This window comes from Lactuca serriola, chromosome 4 (assembly GCF_051521515.1).
Source record: "Lactuca serriola cultivar US96UC23 chromosome 4, Lser_US96UC23_V15, whole genome shotgun sequence".
Taxonomy (NCBI): domain Eukaryota; kingdom Viridiplantae; phylum Streptophyta; class Magnoliopsida; order Asterales; family Asteraceae; genus Lactuca; species Lactuca serriola.
Genome location: NC_136411.1, coordinates 109264482 through 109287145, shown reverse-complemented (window position 1 = coordinate 109287145; position 22664 = coordinate 109264482). Strand labels below are relative to the sequence as shown.

General features: G+C 33.3%; 1 protein-coding gene and 1 long non-coding RNA gene across 2 annotated transcripts; both read left to right on the top strand.

The window, feature by feature from the left end:
- Positions 1-7338: 7338 nt before the first annotated feature.
- Positions 7339-10348, top strand: LOC145100287 (clathrin light chain 2-like). Its single transcript, XM_079037613.1, has 3 exons — positions 7339-7800; positions 8582-8735; positions 9745-10348. The coding sequence occupies exons 1-3, from the start codon at positions 7412-7414 to the stop codon at positions 10117-10119; spliced, it is 918 nt and encodes a 305-aa protein (XP_078893739.1). The 5' UTR covers positions 7339-7411; the 3' UTR covers positions 10120-10348.
- Positions 10349-14143: 3795 nt separating this feature from the next.
- LOC145100288 (uncharacterized) lies at positions 14144-15490 on the top strand. The gene is made up of 6 exons (XR_013704951.1): positions 14144-14341; positions 14466-14532; positions 14624-14698; positions 14783-14834; positions 15036-15164; positions 15303-15490. It is a non-coding gene; the product is annotated as an uncharacterized LOC145100288 (long non-coding RNA).
- Positions 15491-22664: the final 7174 nt, after the last annotated feature.

Below are 22664 nucleotides of genomic sequence, written 5' to 3'. Positions count from 1 at the left end.
TGAAACTCCAGATCTGAGTTCCATATGGATTCTATGTGAAGAAAGCCCTTTGATTAGCCATGCAAAAGACAGCCCTAATGAGTTAAGTTCCATTTTAACTTGGTTTTTGATGAATGGGTCATGGAAGCACGTAAAGGTAGCAACTTTATGTTGCTAGTGAACCATAAGGACCCTGATCTAGTGTTTGGAGTAAGGGAGTGGCTTTGTGACTCGAGATTATGGAACTCCACGTTGGACTCGGCGAGTCTGGGAGATGACTCGGCGAGTCGGACTAGAGATTAGGCATGATTCCCGTAGTAACTCGGCGAGTCACATGGGTGTACTCCACGAGTTGCATGAAGATAGGAAGGAACTCGACGAGTTGGAAGAACAACTCGGCGAGTCTGTTGAAGATTGCCTTGGACTCGGCAAGTCTGTTCTTGGACTCGGCGAGTCTGGTCATGGAACCCTCACAGTTTCTGGTTGAGTCATGAATCGATGAGTCAAGGGACGACTCAGTGAGTTGAGCAGGATGGGACTCAAAGATTCTTGGACTCGATGAGTCTTGGGGTGACTCGACGAGTTGAGTCGCGATATGGGAGTTTTCAGAGCATAGGGACTCGACGAGTCAGCAGGTTGACTCAGTGAGTAGAGTCAGTCAGGGAGTTTGACTTTGACTGAGGACCTTGACTTTAACCAAGAGTTGACCAGTTGACCCCCAGGGGTATTCTGGTAATTGTTGATATTTATTGAGTTCAGTCTCTTGGTTTTGATCAGCGGTGGAGTTCGTGTCGGAGGTTGGAGCAGCGTGATCTTATTTCTGCAGATCGGCTTTGTGAGGTGAGTTATCCTCACTATATCGACAGGGTCTAAGGCACCAAGGCCGACCCTTTATCGGATGGAAATCCGGGTAGTTGTTATGTTATTGTTTTGCTATATGTTTGCATCCTGGTAGTTAGGATGGTATATGTTAGAGACCTGGTTAAGGTCGAAATCCTGGTATATAGGATGATGCTATGTTAGTGACTGGTTAGGTTGGTATCCTGGTTAGAATGTGCTATGTATGTGATCTGTTAGATCGGTTGTTTAGTGTTGATATGATATATGATCTGTTAGACTGTCTGTCTGGTTAAGGATTGTTATGTGATTAATTGTTTTATGTGCACATGGTTGTTGACTGAGGTTGGGTTGAGGCGGTCCTGCTTTGTACTGTAGGCCAACATGCCCAGGTCGGACCGGACATTCCGAAGGCCTAGCAAGCAGTCCAGATAGGCTGAAGGCCCCATGAGGGCGGACCAGACGTGCCGAAGCTCGGAGAGTGGACTAGGTCGACTAAAGGCCCGGTGCGGGCGGACCAGTCATATTGTAGACTCAGAGAGTGGACTAGGTGGGTTGAAGTCCCGGTGCGAGCGGACCAACCACACTGCAAACTCGATGTACATGGCTAGACTTGGAGGGTAGACCAGGTGGACTGAAGGCTCGGTGCGGTGGACCAGTCTCGCAGTAGACCCGAAGTGCATGGTTGTTCTCTTTATGATATGATATGTTATGAGTATGGTATTTGTGGTTGGTATTTTGGGGGTAACTCACTAAGCTTTCGGGCTTACAGTTTTTAGTATATTGTTTCAGGTACTTCAGGAGATCGTGGCAAGGCGAAGGCGTGATCGTACCGCTCCTCATGTTTTATGTACTTATGATGTGGTTCTGGGAAATACTCTGATAATAAATGAATTGAAAACCTTTTTGTAATGAATTAATGAAAATGGGTTGTTTTCTAAGTTTAAATTGGTTGAAAAATGTTGGATGTTACAATAAGAATCTTAAGGGATAGAAAGAAAAGACTAATTAGTCTTAGTCAAAGTACATATTTGGATAAGGTACTAAAACTTTTGAGTATGGAAAATTCCAAGAAAGGAGAGCTACCTATTCAGAGTAATGCCAAACTGAGTAAGACTCAAAGCCCTAGTATAGATGAAGAGATAGCAGAAATGAGCCGAGTCCCATATGCATCGGTTGTAGGATCGATCATGTACGCTATGACATGTACTCACCCTGATGTGTCTTTTGCTTTAAGCATGGCCAGTCATTTTTAGGGAAATCCTGGCAGAGCTCATTTGACAACAATAAAGAATATTCTCAAGTATCTGCAAAGGAAAAAGGATCTGATTCTAGTCCTTGGTGGCGGTAATACATCGAGAGTAAGTGGGTATAGAGATACAGACAATCTTCGTTCTCAATAATAAAGGAGTTGTTCCGAGCATTCAAGAACCAATGGAACTTTTCTGCAATAATAAAGGAGTAGTTTCTTTGACCAAAGAACCGAGAGATTATGGTAAATCAATACATATTGACAAAAGTACCATTATATCATACATAGAGTTGAAGAAGGTCATATCATAGTAAAGAGAGTGTCTTCAAAAGACAATCATGCAGATCCTCTCACAAAGGCTTTGAGTAGGGTTAAACATAGTCAACATGCTAAGAGCATTGGTTTGAGAGATGATGTTAGTTTTAGCAGTTAGATGATTAGTTTGAAACTTGTAAAAAAATAAATGTAATTGATTTTAGTGATTAAATAACAGAGATTATTTATGAGTATTGTTTACTACCTTTGTCAATTATTTATTCTTGCATTTCGTTTTTCATGCTCTACTTCCTAAATAATTAGATTATTTGAAGCTCCACAGTCGATCATACTTTAGGAATTATGTAGTGAATGAAGACTATCATGAATTGTATTGTAGATTGTCTAAGGAGTTTAGAAATAGCGATTGTGTTGCTAGAACATTCGTGAGTACTTAGCAAATGGAGTTTTGAGTATTGGATAAACCCACGCTTAGAGAATTACTTCATGGATTCTATCATGAGTAATTCTGAGATGACAATATCTTATATTTTTAAAATGGAGATATATTAGTTGTAATTTACAAATCGGTTGTACATTGGTATTGAGAAAACACATTAGTAACTTGGTGTTATAAAACTTAGTGTCATGTATGATTAAGTGAGTAAAGGATACAAGCATATGAGTCAAAGTTTAATCGTTTCTTTTGTCCTAATGGGAAAACTCATATCTTTGGGCCCCTTGGTGATTTGGTGTTGACTTATAGTGTTGGGCCTAGCCATGACTAAATTGTTGTGTTCAATTAGAAGTCTTATGAGGTCATCACAAAATGGGAAATCGGGAAACAAAATTTTGGACAATGAGATTGATTCTAATCCATGTCTCGTGTCCATATGATATCTTGAAGAACGAAGAAATATTTGATCACTTATCTTAGTACTAATGTCTATTAGATCAGAAACCAGAGTTGCTTTTAGAAGCATCTTTTGCTGATAATTTAGAAGTTATATTGGAAATTATTGTTATAGTGTTATCCAAGTGGGAGAATATTGGATTAGGTGTCTGAGCTAATAATTAAATTGGTTTATACTTAAATTATTGATAAGTATTTTTGGGTTGCCCTTAGTCCTGATAATTGAATATGATCGCTTTTAGAGAGAGAGACTGATTTATTGATTTGTTATATGATTAATATATATCAATAAATGATTTGTTAATATATTATGAGAATAATATATTAATTATAAATAATATTGTTTAATTAAGAATTAATTTTGGGATTAATTGGATTAATTAATAGTGCAAGGATCTAAGTTGTAATTGTTCAAAAGTTGAGCAGAAGGCATTCCAGAACCTTCCTAGTGATTGAAGGTTTTTAGGAGTCAAATAAGGCTTCTCGAATATCCCTTGGAGATAATTAGGAAACCAGAGAGTTACCTGATTTGAGATATTATTATTTTAATCAAGTAAGGTTTATCTAGGGTTTCTTGGTAAACTATAAATAGGGTCCTCCACTCTTCAAGTTTCCTATTTGCTAGGGTTTGGGTGTGAACCATCAGAGGCACGAGATTTCTGGTGCTAGCTTCCAATAGTTTTCAAGAAGGATTGTTTGATTGTTTACTACAAAAATCAAAAGGTATGTAATCTTCTATGAATTTTGTAATTACCTAGGGTTATAGGTTTCTTGTTTTTTAATAAAATGTTACTTCAATAGTGTTATAACTGTATCTAATAGGTTGGATGTACCGTTAAGTGTATAAGGATTTATCCACGTTATTGCATGTAAAACCCATTAGAAGGCACCAATGTTGGCCCACTAGATTGTGATCATGAATCCTTGTGTATAGGATGTTGTTATGTTGTAGTGATATGTTAGATTTGGTAAATCTGTATGATTACATAAACTTGCTAGTTATTGATTATTGTTTGCATATGTCGACATAATGTGGTTGGGTTGAGGCGGTCCTACTTTGTGTTGAAGGTCAAGATACCCGGGCGGTCCGGTTGATATTGTAGGTCGAAGAGATCAGTCCAACTTATTGTTGGATTAATGTCTAAGTCCATAACTAAAATTGGTAAGACTTGACCCGACCCGACATGGTCCATTTGGGTTGCATGACATCATGCACTTGGATAGACTATAATGAGAGAAATAAGACACTTATGGTTATTAATATATTATAAGTTCTAGTATATTAATAATAAGAATAACAAGATTATTTAATTAGTATTGATCAAGAATTAATCTCGGATTAATTAAGTGATCAAAAGAAGACTAATTAAATATATGGGTTGATTGTGTAAATCATCCATACTTGTATAGTGGGCTAATGCTCCATGGATAATCAAGTTGGGCTAAAACCCATAGGATGGTCCATGGATGCTCCATGGTGTATTTGAACCCATGGATCCAAGGAAATGGAAAGTCATGACAATTAGGGTTTACCCTAATTGTAACACTATATAAAGATCTTATTCTTGACAAAATCGGCCACTAGTATCATTCTAGAGAGGGCTAGCCGTTTTTCATGAAGTGTAGAATTCTCTCAAGTTATTCCAAGTGTATTTGGTGCTGTGTGAACCATTTGAGGTGTCACACTTGGGGCACTAGTCACTTAAGCTTCATGAAGACTCTCTACATGAAAGAGGTATGTATTCTATCTTGTTATATTTATTATTTTATATGCTAGATTAGGATAATACCTTGGATGTTCATATTTGCATGTATAATAGAGAAAACATAGATCCAAGGTATTTAGGGTTGCATGTACACGTAGGAGTGTTAGAATGCTCAAAACCCAACACTTATGCTATAGGCTCAGGAGCGGTCCAGCTTGTTACTGAAGGCTCGGTGATGGTCCAGCTTTATGTTGTAGGCCTAGAGTGCATGCATTGTATACATGTTGTGTGTGAGGTATATGTTTCGGAAAAGTCACTAAGCTTTGGCTTACAATTGTTGGTTTCAGGTACATTAGATGATCGGGGCAAGACGAAGACATGATCGTACACATCCTCTACTGATATATGTTTGAGAGATTTTTGATACTTTGATTTTATGGATTTGTCTTGAAACAATGGTTGATTATATTTTGGTTTGTGGAAATGTTTTACAAAAAATGAAAATTTTTATCATGATTTTTGGGATGTTATATGTATATTGAAATATTAGAGGACCAATTATGAAGATTTCCCAACTTTGATAGTATTTGACAAAGAAAACATTATTTGGTATAATAAGGAGGACCAATTTTCCTTAAATACGAAATTTAAAAACCAGATTGACATTTTAGAAAGACACAATTGTGAAATTGGTCCTTATGGTTTGCAAAAAATTGTGAATATAGTCCAAAAAGTTTCCAACTTACATGGAAGGTCCAAAATTCGAAATTTTTCGTGGTTTTGGTCTTGAAAAAGTTGAAAGGAAAATTTTCCCTTTTCAATTATTTTTGTAGTTTTTAAATACATTATGAATTTAGTAAAAATTATAAATAAAGGGTCTACCCCACTCCCATAGACCACCATTAAAGCTTATACCTCCTATCATTATACCCCATTCCCCTTCTCTCTCTCTCTCTCTCTCTCTCTCTCTTTCTCTTTCTCTCTCTCTCTCATATTCTTTTTCCTCTACTTGCATCTTCTTCTTCCTTTACTTGCAAATTCGATGACCTCCTTTATATATATATATATATATATATATATATATATATATATATATATATATATATATATATATATATATATATGCCTATCAGAGGAAACAACCATCAGATATGTTTGTCGGAGAGTCATAACCGTTACCCCACCCACTATCCACCCTAATGGTATCCTTTCTCACTCTCTCATGCTCTCTCTCTCTCTCTCACACACACACACACACACATCACAAACTTTTAACGAAGATTATATACTCCTCTCTTATATTGGTTTATTTTCATCTGTATCATTCCTTAGATTAATTCCTCGAAAATCGTTCTACATCTAAATACTATATGTTCTCTAGTAAAAATGCCATCAAAACAAAAAATTGATCCATCTTCAACATCGAATTCTAGGTCATTAGAACTATTTCGAAGCTCCATTTCGATTTAAGCATTATTATCCACCGATTTAAACCAAATCAAAAATCAATTTTGGTTCAATCCCATCTTCAAACCAAATCAAAAATCACCCCATATATATCTCCATTTAAACTTGTTTATCCCTATCGATGAACACATCTCGTTCAACCAAATCGAAATTAGGTAAACCCACTTTTTGATTATCATCCAAAACTTCATCACTTTCAAAAGATTTTCAGATGAATATTGTGTGTGCAGGGCATCATCGACGAAATAAAAAAAGCAACTGAGATTATCCTTAAATCAATATAACAAAAAGATTGACAATATATTTTAGGATTATTATCTTGGATTAAAACGGAAATATGAATTAAATTAAGAATCAAACACAACAAAATCATGAATGAAGAACGTGGGATACGAAAATTATAAAAGTATCGATGATGAACTGATACAACCATAGGGCAAAAATCAATTCATGAAAAATAAGATTGTTAGCTTAATCGATTGAGCAGATGAGATTAATTTTTGAATCTCAACATAGAACAAAAGCTGATGATAAGAACATGATATGAGGCTTGAAGAACACTTCATGGTGATGGTTGGGAAAAGGGGTAGATAAAGATAATATAGGGTGTTGATGGGGGTTGGGATAGAGCGGACCTGTCCTTTTGTTTTTTTAATTATAAAATAATTATATTTGATATTAAAAAATGAAAAAAGAAATAAAAAAGACAGTGGTTTTAGGTTTTTCACATACCAAAATGGATCAAACTCACGAGAATTTTTTGATTTTAGATCTTTCATACAAGTTAAAAATGTTTTGGATCCTATCTAAACTTTTTGGTAAATCATAAGGACCAATTTTGAAAAACTTCAGAAAAGATCAAGGACCATTTCGTAGTTTAACGAACGTATTACGGCATCATTTGACATCTTCTTGTAATGTTTGCCACCTCCTTCATCGTGAAATCAAACGAGAATTCACTCCATCTGCAACATCTTGAGAGAGAAAGAGAGAGCTCGAAAAATGGAGGATTTCGGTGGCGCATTCGGTACGGAAGGAGGAGAGGGGATTCAGGCGGCTACGTCTCAAAACAACGATGGTTACGACACGGGCCAAAACTACGGGTTCGAAGGCGCTCCTGCCGATGACCTTAACAACGTACTCGACGTTCCTCATCCGCCTTCCTATCATCAAGATGAAACGACGTATTCTCCTGAAAATTTTGGAGGATTCTCTTCAGCGCCCCCCTTCGAACCGGAATCAAATGGCAATTCTAAGCCGTACGACTTAGGAACTGATACTGAAGGCATATTCACGTCTTCTGGTAATGGTGATGGCGGTGGTGGTGGGCCGCTACTTCCTGATCCTGGCCAAATGCGTGAGGAAGGTGCTGCGTTTCGCGAGTGGCGTCGGTAATTTCGACATATTTTCTTTTTGTTGCCTCTCTCTCTCTCTCATGTTCGGAAATATGTGCGATTGCATTTTATTGTCTTTATTGACATACATGCGTTACTTAGATCATATTATGTAGATCTCGATCTGCTATCTCCATGTTTCGTTGCTAATTCGTTTGAATTCTATGAAGATTTGTTAAACAAAGTAATGCTTGCTTGAATAATGATTCGGGAGAAAAAGTTTTCTTTGTTGTTCTTCGTATATCTTGATATGCATGCCAAGTGTTTGACTGTATGTCGTTTTAGCTAAACTACGTTCTTTATTGCATTGGTGTTTCAAATTAGCAGGCAATCCAACTGCCCCTTTGAATATTAGTCAATGTGAAACTATATGGTTATTGAATTTTGTGATTATGACTTATAATTTTGTGCCAGATTCTTGTCCATAGTCACTCAAATACAAAAGGTCATCTATTATAAAATTGGTAGTATTTTGATGCTTCAAAAAGTAAGTACATTGCTATTATGAGTAAAAAATAAAGTACATTGTCTATATTGGTAAAAAGGGTGAAGTCAATTGCTATTTCCTGAAAATTCCTAATTAATATATCCCTGTTACCAATCTATCTATACCTTTAAAGCTAAATCAATGCTTTAACTAGCTTTTAAATGGTCAAAAGATATAATAGTCGGTGAAAAAGGAGTAGAATGGTTTAATGTGAATAAGTGTAATTGTATAAGATGGTGAAAGTAGGTTGTGTTTTTCTGCATTTTGAGGTTTATTTATTTATGTGTGTAGCCAAAATGCTATTAATCTGGAGGAAAAGGAAAAGAAGGAAAGGGAAATGCGGAATCAGCTTATTTTTGAAGCTGATGAATTCAAACGAGCTTTCATTGAGAAAAGACAGAAGAACAGAGAAACCAACACAGCTCAAAACAGAGAACGAGAAAAGGTATCAAATAATTATGTATGATGGTATTTTTTGCATTACAATTTTTACTATTTCTCCAAATTTGCTTATTCTTACAATGGGCAAATTACTATAAATAGGAAATTACTTTTCCTTCATTCTCGTTGCATTATATACAGATAACATTTGTATTTTTCACAATTCTATCGGTTTAGCCACTTAATTATTTTCTTCTATTTAAGAAAACAACTTTTCCAGCGACTTGGTTGTAAAAATGGTTGAAATACAGAAAAACACAATGTACTTTCACCATTTTATCTATTTAGCCAATTGACTATTACTATATATATCAATTTACCCAATTAACTATAATTTTTATTATAGATTTAACGATCAAACTATTATGATGATAATCATAACAAAAATAATAGTTCAGTGGTTAAACCGATAAAATGATGAAAGTGCGTTGTGATTTTTTGTATTTTACCCTTCCTCAAAACCAAGTAACCTGTAAAATAGTTTTTTTATAAAGTAAAAAGTTGAACAGTTAAATCACTATAGAAAATAGTCAAGTAACTAAAGTGATAAAATGATGATGTACAACTGTTTTTCTTTGTTTTGATTTTCTTTTGACAATAATAAATGATTATTATACATTGTGATGTTCTGTATTTTGCTTTTCCAAAACTTGGTAACCACAAAAATGTGTTTTTACGACACCAAACCTGTATAGAAAATAGTGAAGTAACTAAATGAATAAAAGAAGGAAAGTACAAGTTGACAACTATTTTGCTTTTTCTATTTGCAAAAACTAAAGATTAGTTTCTGATGGTGGCCAAATATATAAAATGGTGAAAATGTACTTTTCTATATTATGTCTTTTTCCAAAACCATGAAAAGGTATAATTCTTAATAGCTTAATCACTATCTTACTATAGTCTGATAGTTAAATGAGTAAATCAAGAAAATGTTAGAAGTACAAATGTTTGTATGTGGTTTCCCTTTTTAGCAAAAACCAATGTTACTTCACTTCAATCCCATTTTTGTTCAGCTATACTTGATCAACCAAGAGAAGTTTCATAAAGAAGCAGATCAACAATATTGGAAAGCAATAGCGGAGCTCATACCACGTGAAGTGGCTAACATTGACAAAAGAAGAGCAAGAAAAGATAAAGAAGACGAAAAGAAACCGGGAATTGTTGTAATTCAGGGCCCAAAACCCGGAAAACCAACCGATCTTTCCAGAATGAGACAGCTTTTTATGAATTTAAAGCAAAATCCTCCTTCCCATATGTTACCACCCGAAAAAGATTCCAAAGATGATTCTAAGCAAAATGCTATGAATTCCATCAAGAGTCGTCCTGATTCCAATTCCAATGTTTCTGGTGCAAATGAGAAACCGATGGAATCGGCCCCAAATGCATGATTGATAACTACACCATAAACATTTTCTTTCTGTTATGTTTGTTTTTTGGCTTGAAATTCGGTTTCTAGCCCCAAAAAACTGATTTTGTTTGGTTTTCTCTCGGTTTTTTAGGTTTTACTACATAGGGTTTTAATTTTTTTTTTCTGGTTTTTTAGTTTGATAAAGCAATAATAACATCAATAGTATATATGACTTGGTAGAGTCAAAATCAGTGGAGTCATGAATAAGATATTTGTTAAATTTATAAAACATATGGTTTTTAAATTTTGGTTTTAACTCGATGGGTTTTAGATTATTTTTACGGTTAGATAAAACAATAATTTGATGAGAATTATGATTTATGGTAATTTTAGAAAGTATATTGTTATTATATACTTATTTGATTAAACACTTAACTGGTGGACTAAGTTATTGAGAATTGTGTTGTAACTTGTAAGCGTCTATATAGTGAAGCTTAATTTATCTTCAAGTAAGGTTTTGGACTTATTCCATTATGAGATTTTAGTCATTTCGACGAGACTTGTGAAATATAATAAGCATGTCATATATAGTTTCTATAAGTATTTGCAAGTATCTATGTTACTTTTAACTAAATATACTATTTTGTTTTACTTGAGTTTTTTTAACTAACATAATTTACAAGAGTTTTAGTATTGGTTTAAACAAAAATGTTTATAAGACAACTTAATAATAAAATCAAGCTGTTTTCTTCGGACTAAAATTACCAAGTTTAGAAAATATAAAGACTTAGGCGAGTTAAACAAATCATGAAAAAAAAAAAATAATTTAAAAAAGAAAAATTACAAAAATAGTCCCTATGATTTGCCAAAAGTAATAAAGTTAGTCCCTACTAATTTTTTTTGATGCAAATGGCCATTGTGGTTTGCAAAACTTGCATAGATGGCCTTTTTTACTAATGTTGTTAGTATTCAGCCGTTAGAAACTGAATTAGTAAGACATTTTAGTCTTTCACGACTTTGGGTAAACCGCATGGACCATGTTTGTAATTCGTCAAAAAATGATAAGAATAATAGAAAATGAGACTAAACTAGTAAAACATTTTAGTCTTTTCAAGTATAAAGGGACTGGATTCGCGACTTTGGGTTAGTAAGACATTTTAGTCTTTTCAAATATAAAGGGACTGGATTCGCAACTTTGGGTAAATCACATAGACCATGTTTGTAATTCGTCCAAAAATGATAAGAATAATAGAAAATGAGGGGAGGAGGATTTGAACTTAGACCTCCTCTTACTCTACCTGTTGAGCCAAAGTTCTAGCCAACTAAGCAAGAGCTAAATTTGTTTTATACTTCTAAAAGTTAATTAATATTATCTAAAATTGTAAATAACTAATAATAAAGAAAAAGCATACTTTTACAAAAAAAAAACCTTTTTTTAATAAAACAAAATATATTTTTAACGTATTGTAAAAAAAATTTACAAACAATTTATTTGTTTTTTTACGTATTTGTTTTACATAAAATATATTTTTTATTTATTTAAAAGAATATGTTTTCGTATAATATGTTATTACATTGCTATGAATCTAAAACATATTTTTACGTTTTCATATAAAATACATTTTTTTCTTTCACATAGAAAAAAAGTTTTTTTTATGTATTTATTTTATGTAAAGTATGTTTTTATATATTTACAAAATATGTTTTGGTATAAAATATTATTACATTGTTATAATTCGAAAATATATATTTTTACCTTATGTTAACGTCTTTAGTTGGTTTAAAGCAAAACTGCAACTATTTTTTTTACGTAAAAACATTAAGAACATGATAACATAATATAAAAATGAGTTTTCGTACAATATGTTATCTTAAATATATACGTAACGTTTATAATATGTTATCTTTAATCAGCAAAATATGTTTTCTTAAACAATTAGTTATACGAAATGCGTTTTCGTATAATATGTGTTTATGTGTTTTCGTAAAAATGAGTTATCTTAAATAAGTTATCTTAAAATGCGTTTTCGTAAAAATACGTTTTTATGATAACATATTATATGAAAACACTTATTCAATTAAGATAATGTCTTTAGTTGATTTAAAGTGAATATACAAGTATTTTTTTTTACATAAAAACGTTAACGTGGTAACATATAATACGAAAACATATTTTTATGTTATGTTAACGTCTTTAGCTTGCTTTACGTAAAAAATATAAATCGTTTTGATTTGATCATAAAACATATTTTTACGTTATGTTATCATGTTCTAAATGTTTTTACGTAAATATTTTATTCGAAAATTTATTTTTAAATATATAAAAAAACATATTTTACATAAAATAAATACGTAAAAAAACCTTTTTTATGAGAAAGAAAAAAAACGTATTTTTATATGAAAACGTAAAAATATGTTTTAGATTCATAGCAATGTAATAACATATTATACGAAAACGTATTTTTTAGATACATATAAAACAAATATTTTATGTAAAACAAATACCTAAAAAAACAAGTAAATTGTTTGTAAAAGATATATTTTTTTATTAATGTATTTACGGTTTTAGATAATATTAATTAGTTTTCAGAAATATAAAACAAGTTTGGCTCTCACGTACTTTGCTAGAGCTTTGGCTAAATAGAAAGAGAAGGAGGAGGTCTCAAGTTAAAATCCTTCCCCCTTGGTTTTCTATCATTTTAAAATGAATTACAAAAATAGTCCTAATCTTGAATATATTCCCTTTATATTTGAAAATATATTCCTTTTATATTTGAAAAGATGAAAATTTCTTTATTAATTCAGTAATAATATTGATGTTAGTAAAAAGGGTAATCTAAAAAAAAAAAATAGGATCTTTGTTACTTTTTTCAAATCATAAGGAACATATTTGGAATCTTATCTTTAAAAATATATATTATTGTATTACCAAATTATTGATGTCGACCAAGTGGGAAACGATATGCACCAATGAATAACTCTACACACGTGAAATGTCGATAGCCGATATTAATTTCGAAGTTACGGGAAAATAAGTATCGTATACATATCTAATAATCCAAACTTGATAATTATAGTATCAAGCAGATTATAACAAATAATAATAATAATAATAATAATAATAATAATAATAAAGATTATCCTATCTCACCCTGTGTGGCGTGGTCTAATATGATTGGAGCATGTTCCCTATAAATACCAGAGTCTTCAATCCTATTGTTCTATCAAAATATCTCAAATATCCCCTTTCTCCATTGTTATATCAAAGCTCCGTTAACAATTTCTCTCGAGTCTACCCATTCGAACCTTCAAGAACAACAGCAACAACGATGAGTAATCTTGATTCGCTAGTGAAGCAGAAAGGTTATGGTATCAAGAGGTTCTTCAGTAAGGGAGGAAAGTCTATTACATATCCCTTCAAATTAGGCTGGTTCAAGATCACGCACTTTCGCAAATGATTTCTCTATCCATTGATATATATTCTGCGTGTGGTTGTTTGTGTTTATCTGCTCCTGCTCCTGCTCCTGTTTATATTCGATTGATTCTATCGCGATCCGTTTTGGATTTTATACGTGAAGCATATTAGAAAAAATGATTTCCAGTTTCTACTCCATGTTCATCGCTACCTCCTTCTTTATGTTTAGGGTTTGATTGATAAGTTACTGATGTAATTAGGTTTTGGACCTTAATGAAGTTTGAATTTTAAGCTGTGGGATTTTGTGATTTTTGTTTCTATTTATTGTTTTATATCATTCGATTTGTCATGTAATCGATTTTAAACTTTGATCTTTTAATCTATTATGAGTTCGTTGTTGAAGTTTTGGATTTGTTCATCAAATTTAATTAGTTTTCATGATCGTAAAGGATCACGCGTGATGACGTCAAGCTGTATTGATGATCCAAACATTAAAAATTAAAATTGAGGCACAAAATATATATTTTTGGAACAGCAGCAAGATTTTATATCAAACCAAAAAAACCAACAAAAAACTAACAAATACAAAATTAAGACGTAATAAAGTTAGTTGTGGTATCTCAATATTCCCCAGTATCTCGGCATTCTCTGTTCATTTAAACCGTGAAAAATTATTCAAATCGGAAGAAACCAAAAAGAGTCCGTGAAACGAATCATATTCTCCATCTATCTCTCTAAATCCACCTCCTTCTCGCACCCTAAACCTCTAACCCTTTTTGCAGCTACCCAAATCCGTACACCACCGACGTAAAGTCATCATTACTACTACCGGATCGATTATTTTCACGTAAGTATCAACTCAAGGTTGTGGGTGGTTTGATTTTTCCACTTTTCATATCGCAAAAACCCACTGTTTCTCTTTTTCTCTCTAAAACCCTATCCATCGTATCTAACTATGTGTGTGATTACAGGTCCAGAAAGCAAAAGCCAATTTACTGATTTTTGTCGTGGGTTTGTTTGGTTACATGTATGACGAAGGTATCTATCTGAATTTCACGTTTATGTTTTTTTTTCTTCTTTTGATTGTATGAAAAAGTTTGTGCTTTTAGTTATTCTATTTTATTCTAAGTTTATGAAGACACGGGGAAGCTAAGTCAAAGGAGTGGAAGTCGTTTCATTGGATTTGGTTTGAAAGACATAAGTGGTATGTATGTTTTTCCGTTCTCAATCGATATACTTAGTCTTCATTTCGTTGTTTTTTTTGTTTCTAACAATTTTTGTTTTACAGGCACTTATATTGAGGTCATACCAAGTGAAATCAACGTCACTGGAAGATAAGGGTATGATAACTCTCACTAGGATTGAATTTTTTTGTGAAATTTGTTGTAAGACTTTAAATGTGTTTTTTTTTTTTGATGATTTTCTTTAGGAGAATCAAATCTTGGATCATTTTTTTTTTCTATTATGGAACACACAAGGTTTAATTACACACATGGAATTAGACTTTCTTATACTAATATATGATTTTTGTCACATTTCAGGTTGTTTTCATTCCATGTTTAAGAATGTGAAGTACTTCTGAAGCATCATATGTTCATGCGTTCTTTCTTGACCATCCACTTCCCAATCGTCAACTAACATCTCTATAACTCTATCTCGACTCAAAAGAGGTAAAGCAACCTGATTACCCTTTCCAAATGAATGCAGTTTTCATTTTTCCTATTTTTCTCAATCTGTGCCAAATACATCTGTTTTAATAAGGTTTGTTTACCTTTATTGTGTTTGATTTTCATAATTTTTGTTTTCAGATATGGTAGGTTTGATTGCTCATCTATATGTTCTCACGTTTCTTCTTTATCTTAGAGGTTCCATTGTTCCATCATTTTTCATTATGTATCGATTGAGGTGATATCTTTGTCTAATAGAATCAAGGGCATGTGACATTTTGTCGATTTGTTGTTCAGTTAACCTAAATTTTGAATGTTTGTTTATTTTTTGATTTTGGGTTTATTTAATTCTATGTCCGTGTTATGATTTTTCTACTTCTGTTTAGTGCCTGGGATCGATGGCTAATTAAGCTGATGGCTATTTTCACACGGGTCCTTTTTTCCCCAATTTTCTTTCACCCATGTTTTTCTTCCAATATGTTATCATCTCCATGAAAGTAACCGTAAACCAATAATATAAGACGATAAAAAGAAATCAATATTATTAATAATTGGAATACAAATCCATACATAAGGTCCCTAATTAAAATAGCCAAAAAAAAACTTGTACGAATAACAAGTCTAAAAATATGGTAAATAAAACAAAAACATCGTAAACCAAAAATATTCAACTTTCCACCTCTAATAAACTTTTCTCCTTCTAAAAAATTTCCTTAATGTGAATTGTGATAGAAAATATCGAATGAGAACACTCATTTACGTAGATACTCATAATATGCATCTTTTAATTCTAGGACTTCATATATGCTAATATGTCTGTGAACAAAAAATGAAAATAAACCATTTATAAGACGAATCATACATGATCATATAAAAAGAATGTGTAAGGAAACATGTTATTATATCAATTCTTTATTAGTATAGTACATGAATAAAATATGATGTCAAGAAACTAAATGAAACCACATTATAATACATGTTGAAGCACTAGTAGGCGGCATCTACTATAGCTCTGACCAAAATTCCATTAGAGGGTGTAATATAAACCTAACATTTGAAAATATTAATTTCAGTTTCTAATTAGTTTGGTTTAACAACACCAACATTAAAAGCAATCTATCATCCAAGTTACATACAATTTCCAAGTTATATAATCATACATCCAACCTATCAATCTACTACTTAAACATATCATATGAAGTATATACACAATATAGAGTAGACAATCAGACTGATGAAAATCTAAAATGTCACACAGTAATCAAAACTACATATAAAGTGAATATACAATACAGATATGATGATTCACACTGATCAAAGTCTAACGTCTAATGAATAATCTAATTTAGGCAGATTGCGTATGGGTTGTCTTTCAAATCGACTAAGATGAATTAGGGGAAAAAAGAGGCTAGGAGAAGAGGGTCGATGAAGTGAATAAAGAAAAAGAAATACACAATAACTGTAGCAGGGATAAGATGAATAGAGGAAGAAAGCATGCATATATGTAACACCCTGACCCCCATGTATAATTTTTAAAGTTTTATATTTATTATTAGAGACCTACTCGACGAGTTGGCTACCCCAACTCGTCGTGTAGAGACGGATATGGCCATGTGGTTTATGGAAACTATTTGACGAGTTGGAGGACCCCAAATCGACGAGTAGAAGCTGTGCATGAAAACCCTAATTTTTTGATGAGTTTCGAGCAATACATCATTCCTATGGTATACGTGCAAACCCTAATAGGTTTGGATCTAGTTTGTCTAATGAACATGCAGTTGATAATGCAAAGCCATAAAACCTAGATCTAATAAACTATAACTGAAATTAGGGTTTAGATCTTACCTTTGATTGTTATATAGCAATAACAATCAATCCTTGGCTTCAGAAAGCTTAGTGCCTCAAGTGTTGCACCCTAATGGAGTCACAAACACCACTAAGCAACTTGGATGAAGAGGGAGGAGAGAGGAGGCACCAAAAATGGCTGGAGACCCTAATCTTAGTGTTAGCCACGTTTTTGGTGCCTAAGGGTTCCTTATATACTTAGGCTATTAGGGTTATCAAACAAGGAAACCCTAATTTGACTGCTTAAGCCCTAAGCAGCCCATGGACTCCTTCTTTAGAAGCCTTGGACGATTTCTAATGGGTTTCCCCATAGAATTCGTCCACTCCAACTTCTATTGAGTCCATTAGCCCGTTTATGTAATTATCTTATAATTACACAATAAGTCACTTAAGTTTAATTAATCTCTTTTAGCCACAAAAATTAATTCTTAATTAATTCTTGACTAATATTAATTAAACAATATGATTTCTCCTTTAATATATTAATAAATCATAATTAAACCTTTCTCTCCTTAATTCATCCTACATATTGCTATGGTGAAGGCAACCCAAAAGGACCATGCTCATAATCGGGTCAAGTACATACCAAAATAGTTATGGACTTAGACACTAATTCAACAGTCTCTCACTTGGATAAGTCTAATAACTATTTTGCACGACTTCATAACCTAATCAGCAATCGTAGCTTTCAAAAGCCGTTGTCAACTCTGATCTTATCAGATACGTCTGTCCTTTAGATAAGGGATCATATATTCCTCCATTCTCAAGATATCGTATAGACACGAGACATGGATTTAAATCATTCTCTCTGTCTATGTATTGTTTCCCGACATCTGATTTATGACGACTGACAACAGACTACAATTGAACACATCAACTTAGTCCCGGCTTGGCCAAGCGCTCAGGGTGTCATCACTAAGTCATTGAGGGGCCCACAGATATCGCTTTTATTCCACTTTGGGTAAAAGGAATGGATAAACTGTGACTCAAATGCTCGCTTGCACCTACTGATCAAATCACACACAACAATAAGTTTTATAACACCAAGTTACTGGTGCGTTTACTTATCATCATTGTGCAACCGCCCAGCAAATAACAACTCACATGTATCAGTTTCAAGAATATACAATATTATCGACTCACAATCACTTGCGATAAAATCCATGAAGTGATTCACGTGAGCGTGAGTTTAATCCAATACTCTAATCTTATCAAAGCGCCCATGAACTCTGCAGCAAACTTGTGCTATGTCTAAACTATTCAGACAATTTACAGACTCTTCATGATAGTCTTGCTTCATACCTACTTCCAGAGTATGATCGACTTTGGAGGTTCGAATAAACCAGTTATTCTGGAAGTCAAAACATGCAAAACTGAAACACAATAATAATACTTAATCCTTTATGGCCCCAAAACTTTTGAGTGTAAATAAAACACTTTTATTTAAACATCATATTGATTAGTCATTATTTATCATTTAATGTTTCGCATAATCAAATCATTACTTGAATTACAACAACAATTGTCCCATACTCCAAGCATGCACAATTTGTTTCCTATGGTCTATGCTTTGTGAAATAGATCAATTGAAAACCTTTCCAATGAAACTCATCTCATAATTCCCAATCCTTATTATTAGTGTAAGAACACAACATTCTTGCCACTAATAGAATATGTTAGATTCTAACATTTTATGCAATGATCCTTTCGTAATGTCATAGCACAAAAGTCACCAAGACTCGTATAATGAAATTCCAAGGTATTCTATAGGGAATTGTTACAAGACAACTCCATAGACGCGAAGTCTCTCATTGAAAGTACATTCCTTTGAACATCCTTCTTGCATAAAAGTTTCTAATCCAGACATAGACTCTCAATATCCAACTCCCAATTTGGAAACATTTCCATATTTGTCATATGACAACTCATTCTTAATAGATTCTTATCTATTCATAACAATGTCGATATGGTCCATCCAATACTATACTTCCAACTGACAAATCCTCAGCGAACTTTGGATCGTCCTTTGATAGTTGTTTAATTATTTTAGTTAAAGCCGATTCTAGTCCTTTTCCCTCTTAATGTGCTAGGCATTTGGAAAAGTTTAGAATGGTCAAATATTATAACATTTGCAATCGATCCTATACCTGAAGCGTATGGGACACGATGCATAATGTCTTACATAAAGATATGATACTTTATCAATCTTCTGCCATATTATTTTATGTGTCACGTTCTCACTATTCGAATTATGAAGAGGGATGTCGTAATCATAATCGGGTTTTGAGAACACACTATGTATCCTTTGACTAAATTTATTAAAATTTCTCAATCTAAGTTTTAGATTTTGAAACGAAGTATAATATTCTCTCCCTTAATTATAACAAAACAACTTTTCAACCCTTGCGACTTTGCAAAGTGAATCTTTTTTTTTCTATAATTAATATTGCTAACTTGCAATATTTATCATAATAATCATGCTCCCACTAACATGATGATTATTTCCTTTCAAGCATAACATTTATGTTCCCACTAGCTTTGACATGTATTCAGAAAACAATTGAACTTCTATAAAACAATGCTTATTGAATTCCTTAAGTTCATATTTCTAATACTTGATGCTTTGATAGGCCTTTATCTAAGCGTCTTAAACTCATACACCTTTGCCTTAGAAAGCTCTCATGTGTGTCTAAAAAAATTCAGAATTTATGTTACTAAGTCCCAGATGTTCAGACCAATTGCCAAATCTCACAATTCGAACTATGAAGAGGGACGTCGTAATCATAATCGAATCTGAGAATACAATTTTTCACAATTGCTATCTTCTAAAATCTCTCTTAGTGAAAGCATTTCCTCACAACCATTTTCATGAAGGAGGGAAACCTTATGACACTTAAATTTTATGGTGTATGTGTTCCTATCCATGTACATTTGCCAAAACGAAGGTTTGCGACAAATCCAAGCTCATATGGACTGAACTTGTTTAATTTTGATTTCTTGCCTCATGGCAGCACAAATGCCCACCATGTCTTCCAAGCAACTCACCCATACATATCAATGTACTTTCATTGATCAAGGTGTTTTGTCTTTATGCGTTAAAATGAGAACTCATAGAACTCACATGCATAATTAACTCAATTGGAATGACACAGAAAAAGAGTATGTTATCCACGATAGGCTTTAAACCTCAAGTCATATGCTAGTGATGATTAAGTAGGTTTAACTCTTGATTTGTTCTTGAAACCTTTCAAGACCATTAAAACTCCCACTAACTCCTTGACATATAAGGTTCTCTTATCAAGAAACATTTCTTGACAAACAAATATTCAAAAGTTAGTGTAGCTTTTATCAAGACAAAACACTTCACAAAATTGGTCCTAGTTGATCTTTGTCTTTTCCAAGACATTACAACTTACCAATTTCAAATGTGCAGGAATAAGAAGACTTTTTCCAATTCCACATTTGTTGAGTGTTGTAAACCTACTAAAGATGTGTCACTCAATTCGCAATCTTGGAGTATAACTCTAAGACTCGATATTGGAACGAAGTATGATTGACTTCTTAATTTTAACCATTTCCACAATTCTCGATTCCTCTTCTTAGACATACAAATGTACTAAGACTCACTTAGAGGATCAATTGAGATATGGTTCTTAAGAATTATCATAAAACACAATAAAAGGTACTCTCCCTTCTTCTTAGAATAGAGAAACTTTTATCTTTCTGCCTACTTGATTCTTTTTATTCGTTCTGCTATTAATTGAAACTCTTTCAATCAACTTAGAATTATATTTAATCTTATAAGTATAACCATATTTACTAAACTTTCGTAAATCATGACGAATATCTTTATCACTCATGTGGTGGACTTGATCAACGCACAACCTAGTGTACTCGATCTCCTAGTCCTTCACTTGACACTTTGTCAAAGAATTAGTCTAATTTCCAAATATGAAGTTTCTCATTCATCACGCAACCAAGTTGTATGATTCCAAGTTTCTATCCAATTGAGACTTGGGCAATGAGAAACTCTCCCTATTTGGTAAATTCTCGACATTTCCACAAATAACATAATTAACAATCAAATCCATTATTGCTAATAATAGAAACCTTCAAATATCAATTTTTTATACATGCCATTGCAAGGATAAATAAATAAGACAAAAAAACAAATTTTATTTTATTGCGGAAAAAATTTGTCCTTACAATGCAATTCAATTGAAAAACTATGCTATTACATATTCCTAAGCAATCTATTCTAACTCCAAGTAGTAGCTCAAAAATCCAATCTTCAAATAATGCGATCGAAATCCATTTTCTTCACGATTAGATTCAGCTCACTTCTTCCCTTAAGCTTCCTCTCTTTTCTTCGATCCTACAATACATCAAAATGTAATCTTACCACATCATGAATTAAGAATCTAGAATAGGAACTCAAAAGAGTTAGATAATGGATTTTACCTGAAGTAGAGTCATATGCCTTGACTCTCCCATCTCTTATATCTCTCAGGTAGTTTGGGCAGCTTCGTCTCCAATGCCCTTTCTCTTGGCAATAAAAGCAAATAGACTCCTTTGGCACAACACATGGGACAATCTCATGCTTAGTCCTTTCTGGACTTTCAATGTTGCCAGTGTCCATTGAAGTTTGGGAGTTTGATTCACCAGAAAAATTTGCTTGACCAGCACACCAAATCATTGCTGATTCAGCAGCTATAAGCAAATAAGTGAGATCAATGAGGGTCACCTCATGATCCATCATATAGTAATCTCTAACGAACTCACTATATGATTCAGGAAGCGACTGAAGAACCCAGTCAACAGCCAAATCACCTGAAATCTTGACACCCAACATCCTTAACCTGTCAATGTGTGACTTCATCTCTAAGACGTGTGCACACACAAGTTTCCCATCTTCATGTTTACATGCCAAAAGGGCTTGAGTTAGCTTGAACTTTTCAAGCCTTCGAACTTGTGGGTCAGGGAGTATAATTGGAGGAGGTGGAGGAAGTGAAGCACGGTTTATGGTTCCTCGATCATATCGTGGAATATCATCTTCATTTGGAAAACTTGTTCCATGGTATTTGGGAAGACCATAGTTAGATTCAGACATCTACAAAATGGGAGAAATTCAAGTTAGGTTGATTAGAATCCTTGATGTAACACCCGAATGAAACATCAAGGCTAGGATCCAACACAATACTCTACAACCTAGAAGAGGGATGTCGTAATCTAGTTGCAGAATATTTGAAGGTTGGTAAATGACGATTTACCAATTTCCACCATGAAAAACGAAAAAGAACTAAGTTTTAAATGAATTGAAACTCCTAGATCTTTTGAGATTCATTGAACTTTTCAATGGCATGTTTAATCTCGATTATGCCCTTCATTTGTGATCGGGATGCCGAGGATCACAAATAAGGTGTAAATAACCATGTGAATGGACTTGGTGCACTCAATGTCATGCTCACCTAATCAATGTGACGGTTAACCACACACACTCCATTGATCTATGATAGACATCGAATCACCCTTCACTATCAATGCCAATCCCAAATTAGTGTGTCGATTAACCACACATGCTCCACTAACGTCTCGACAAGGGTACAAAGTGTCATTCCATGGATTAGCATACAATTTCACATTTTGCCTAAAGTAACT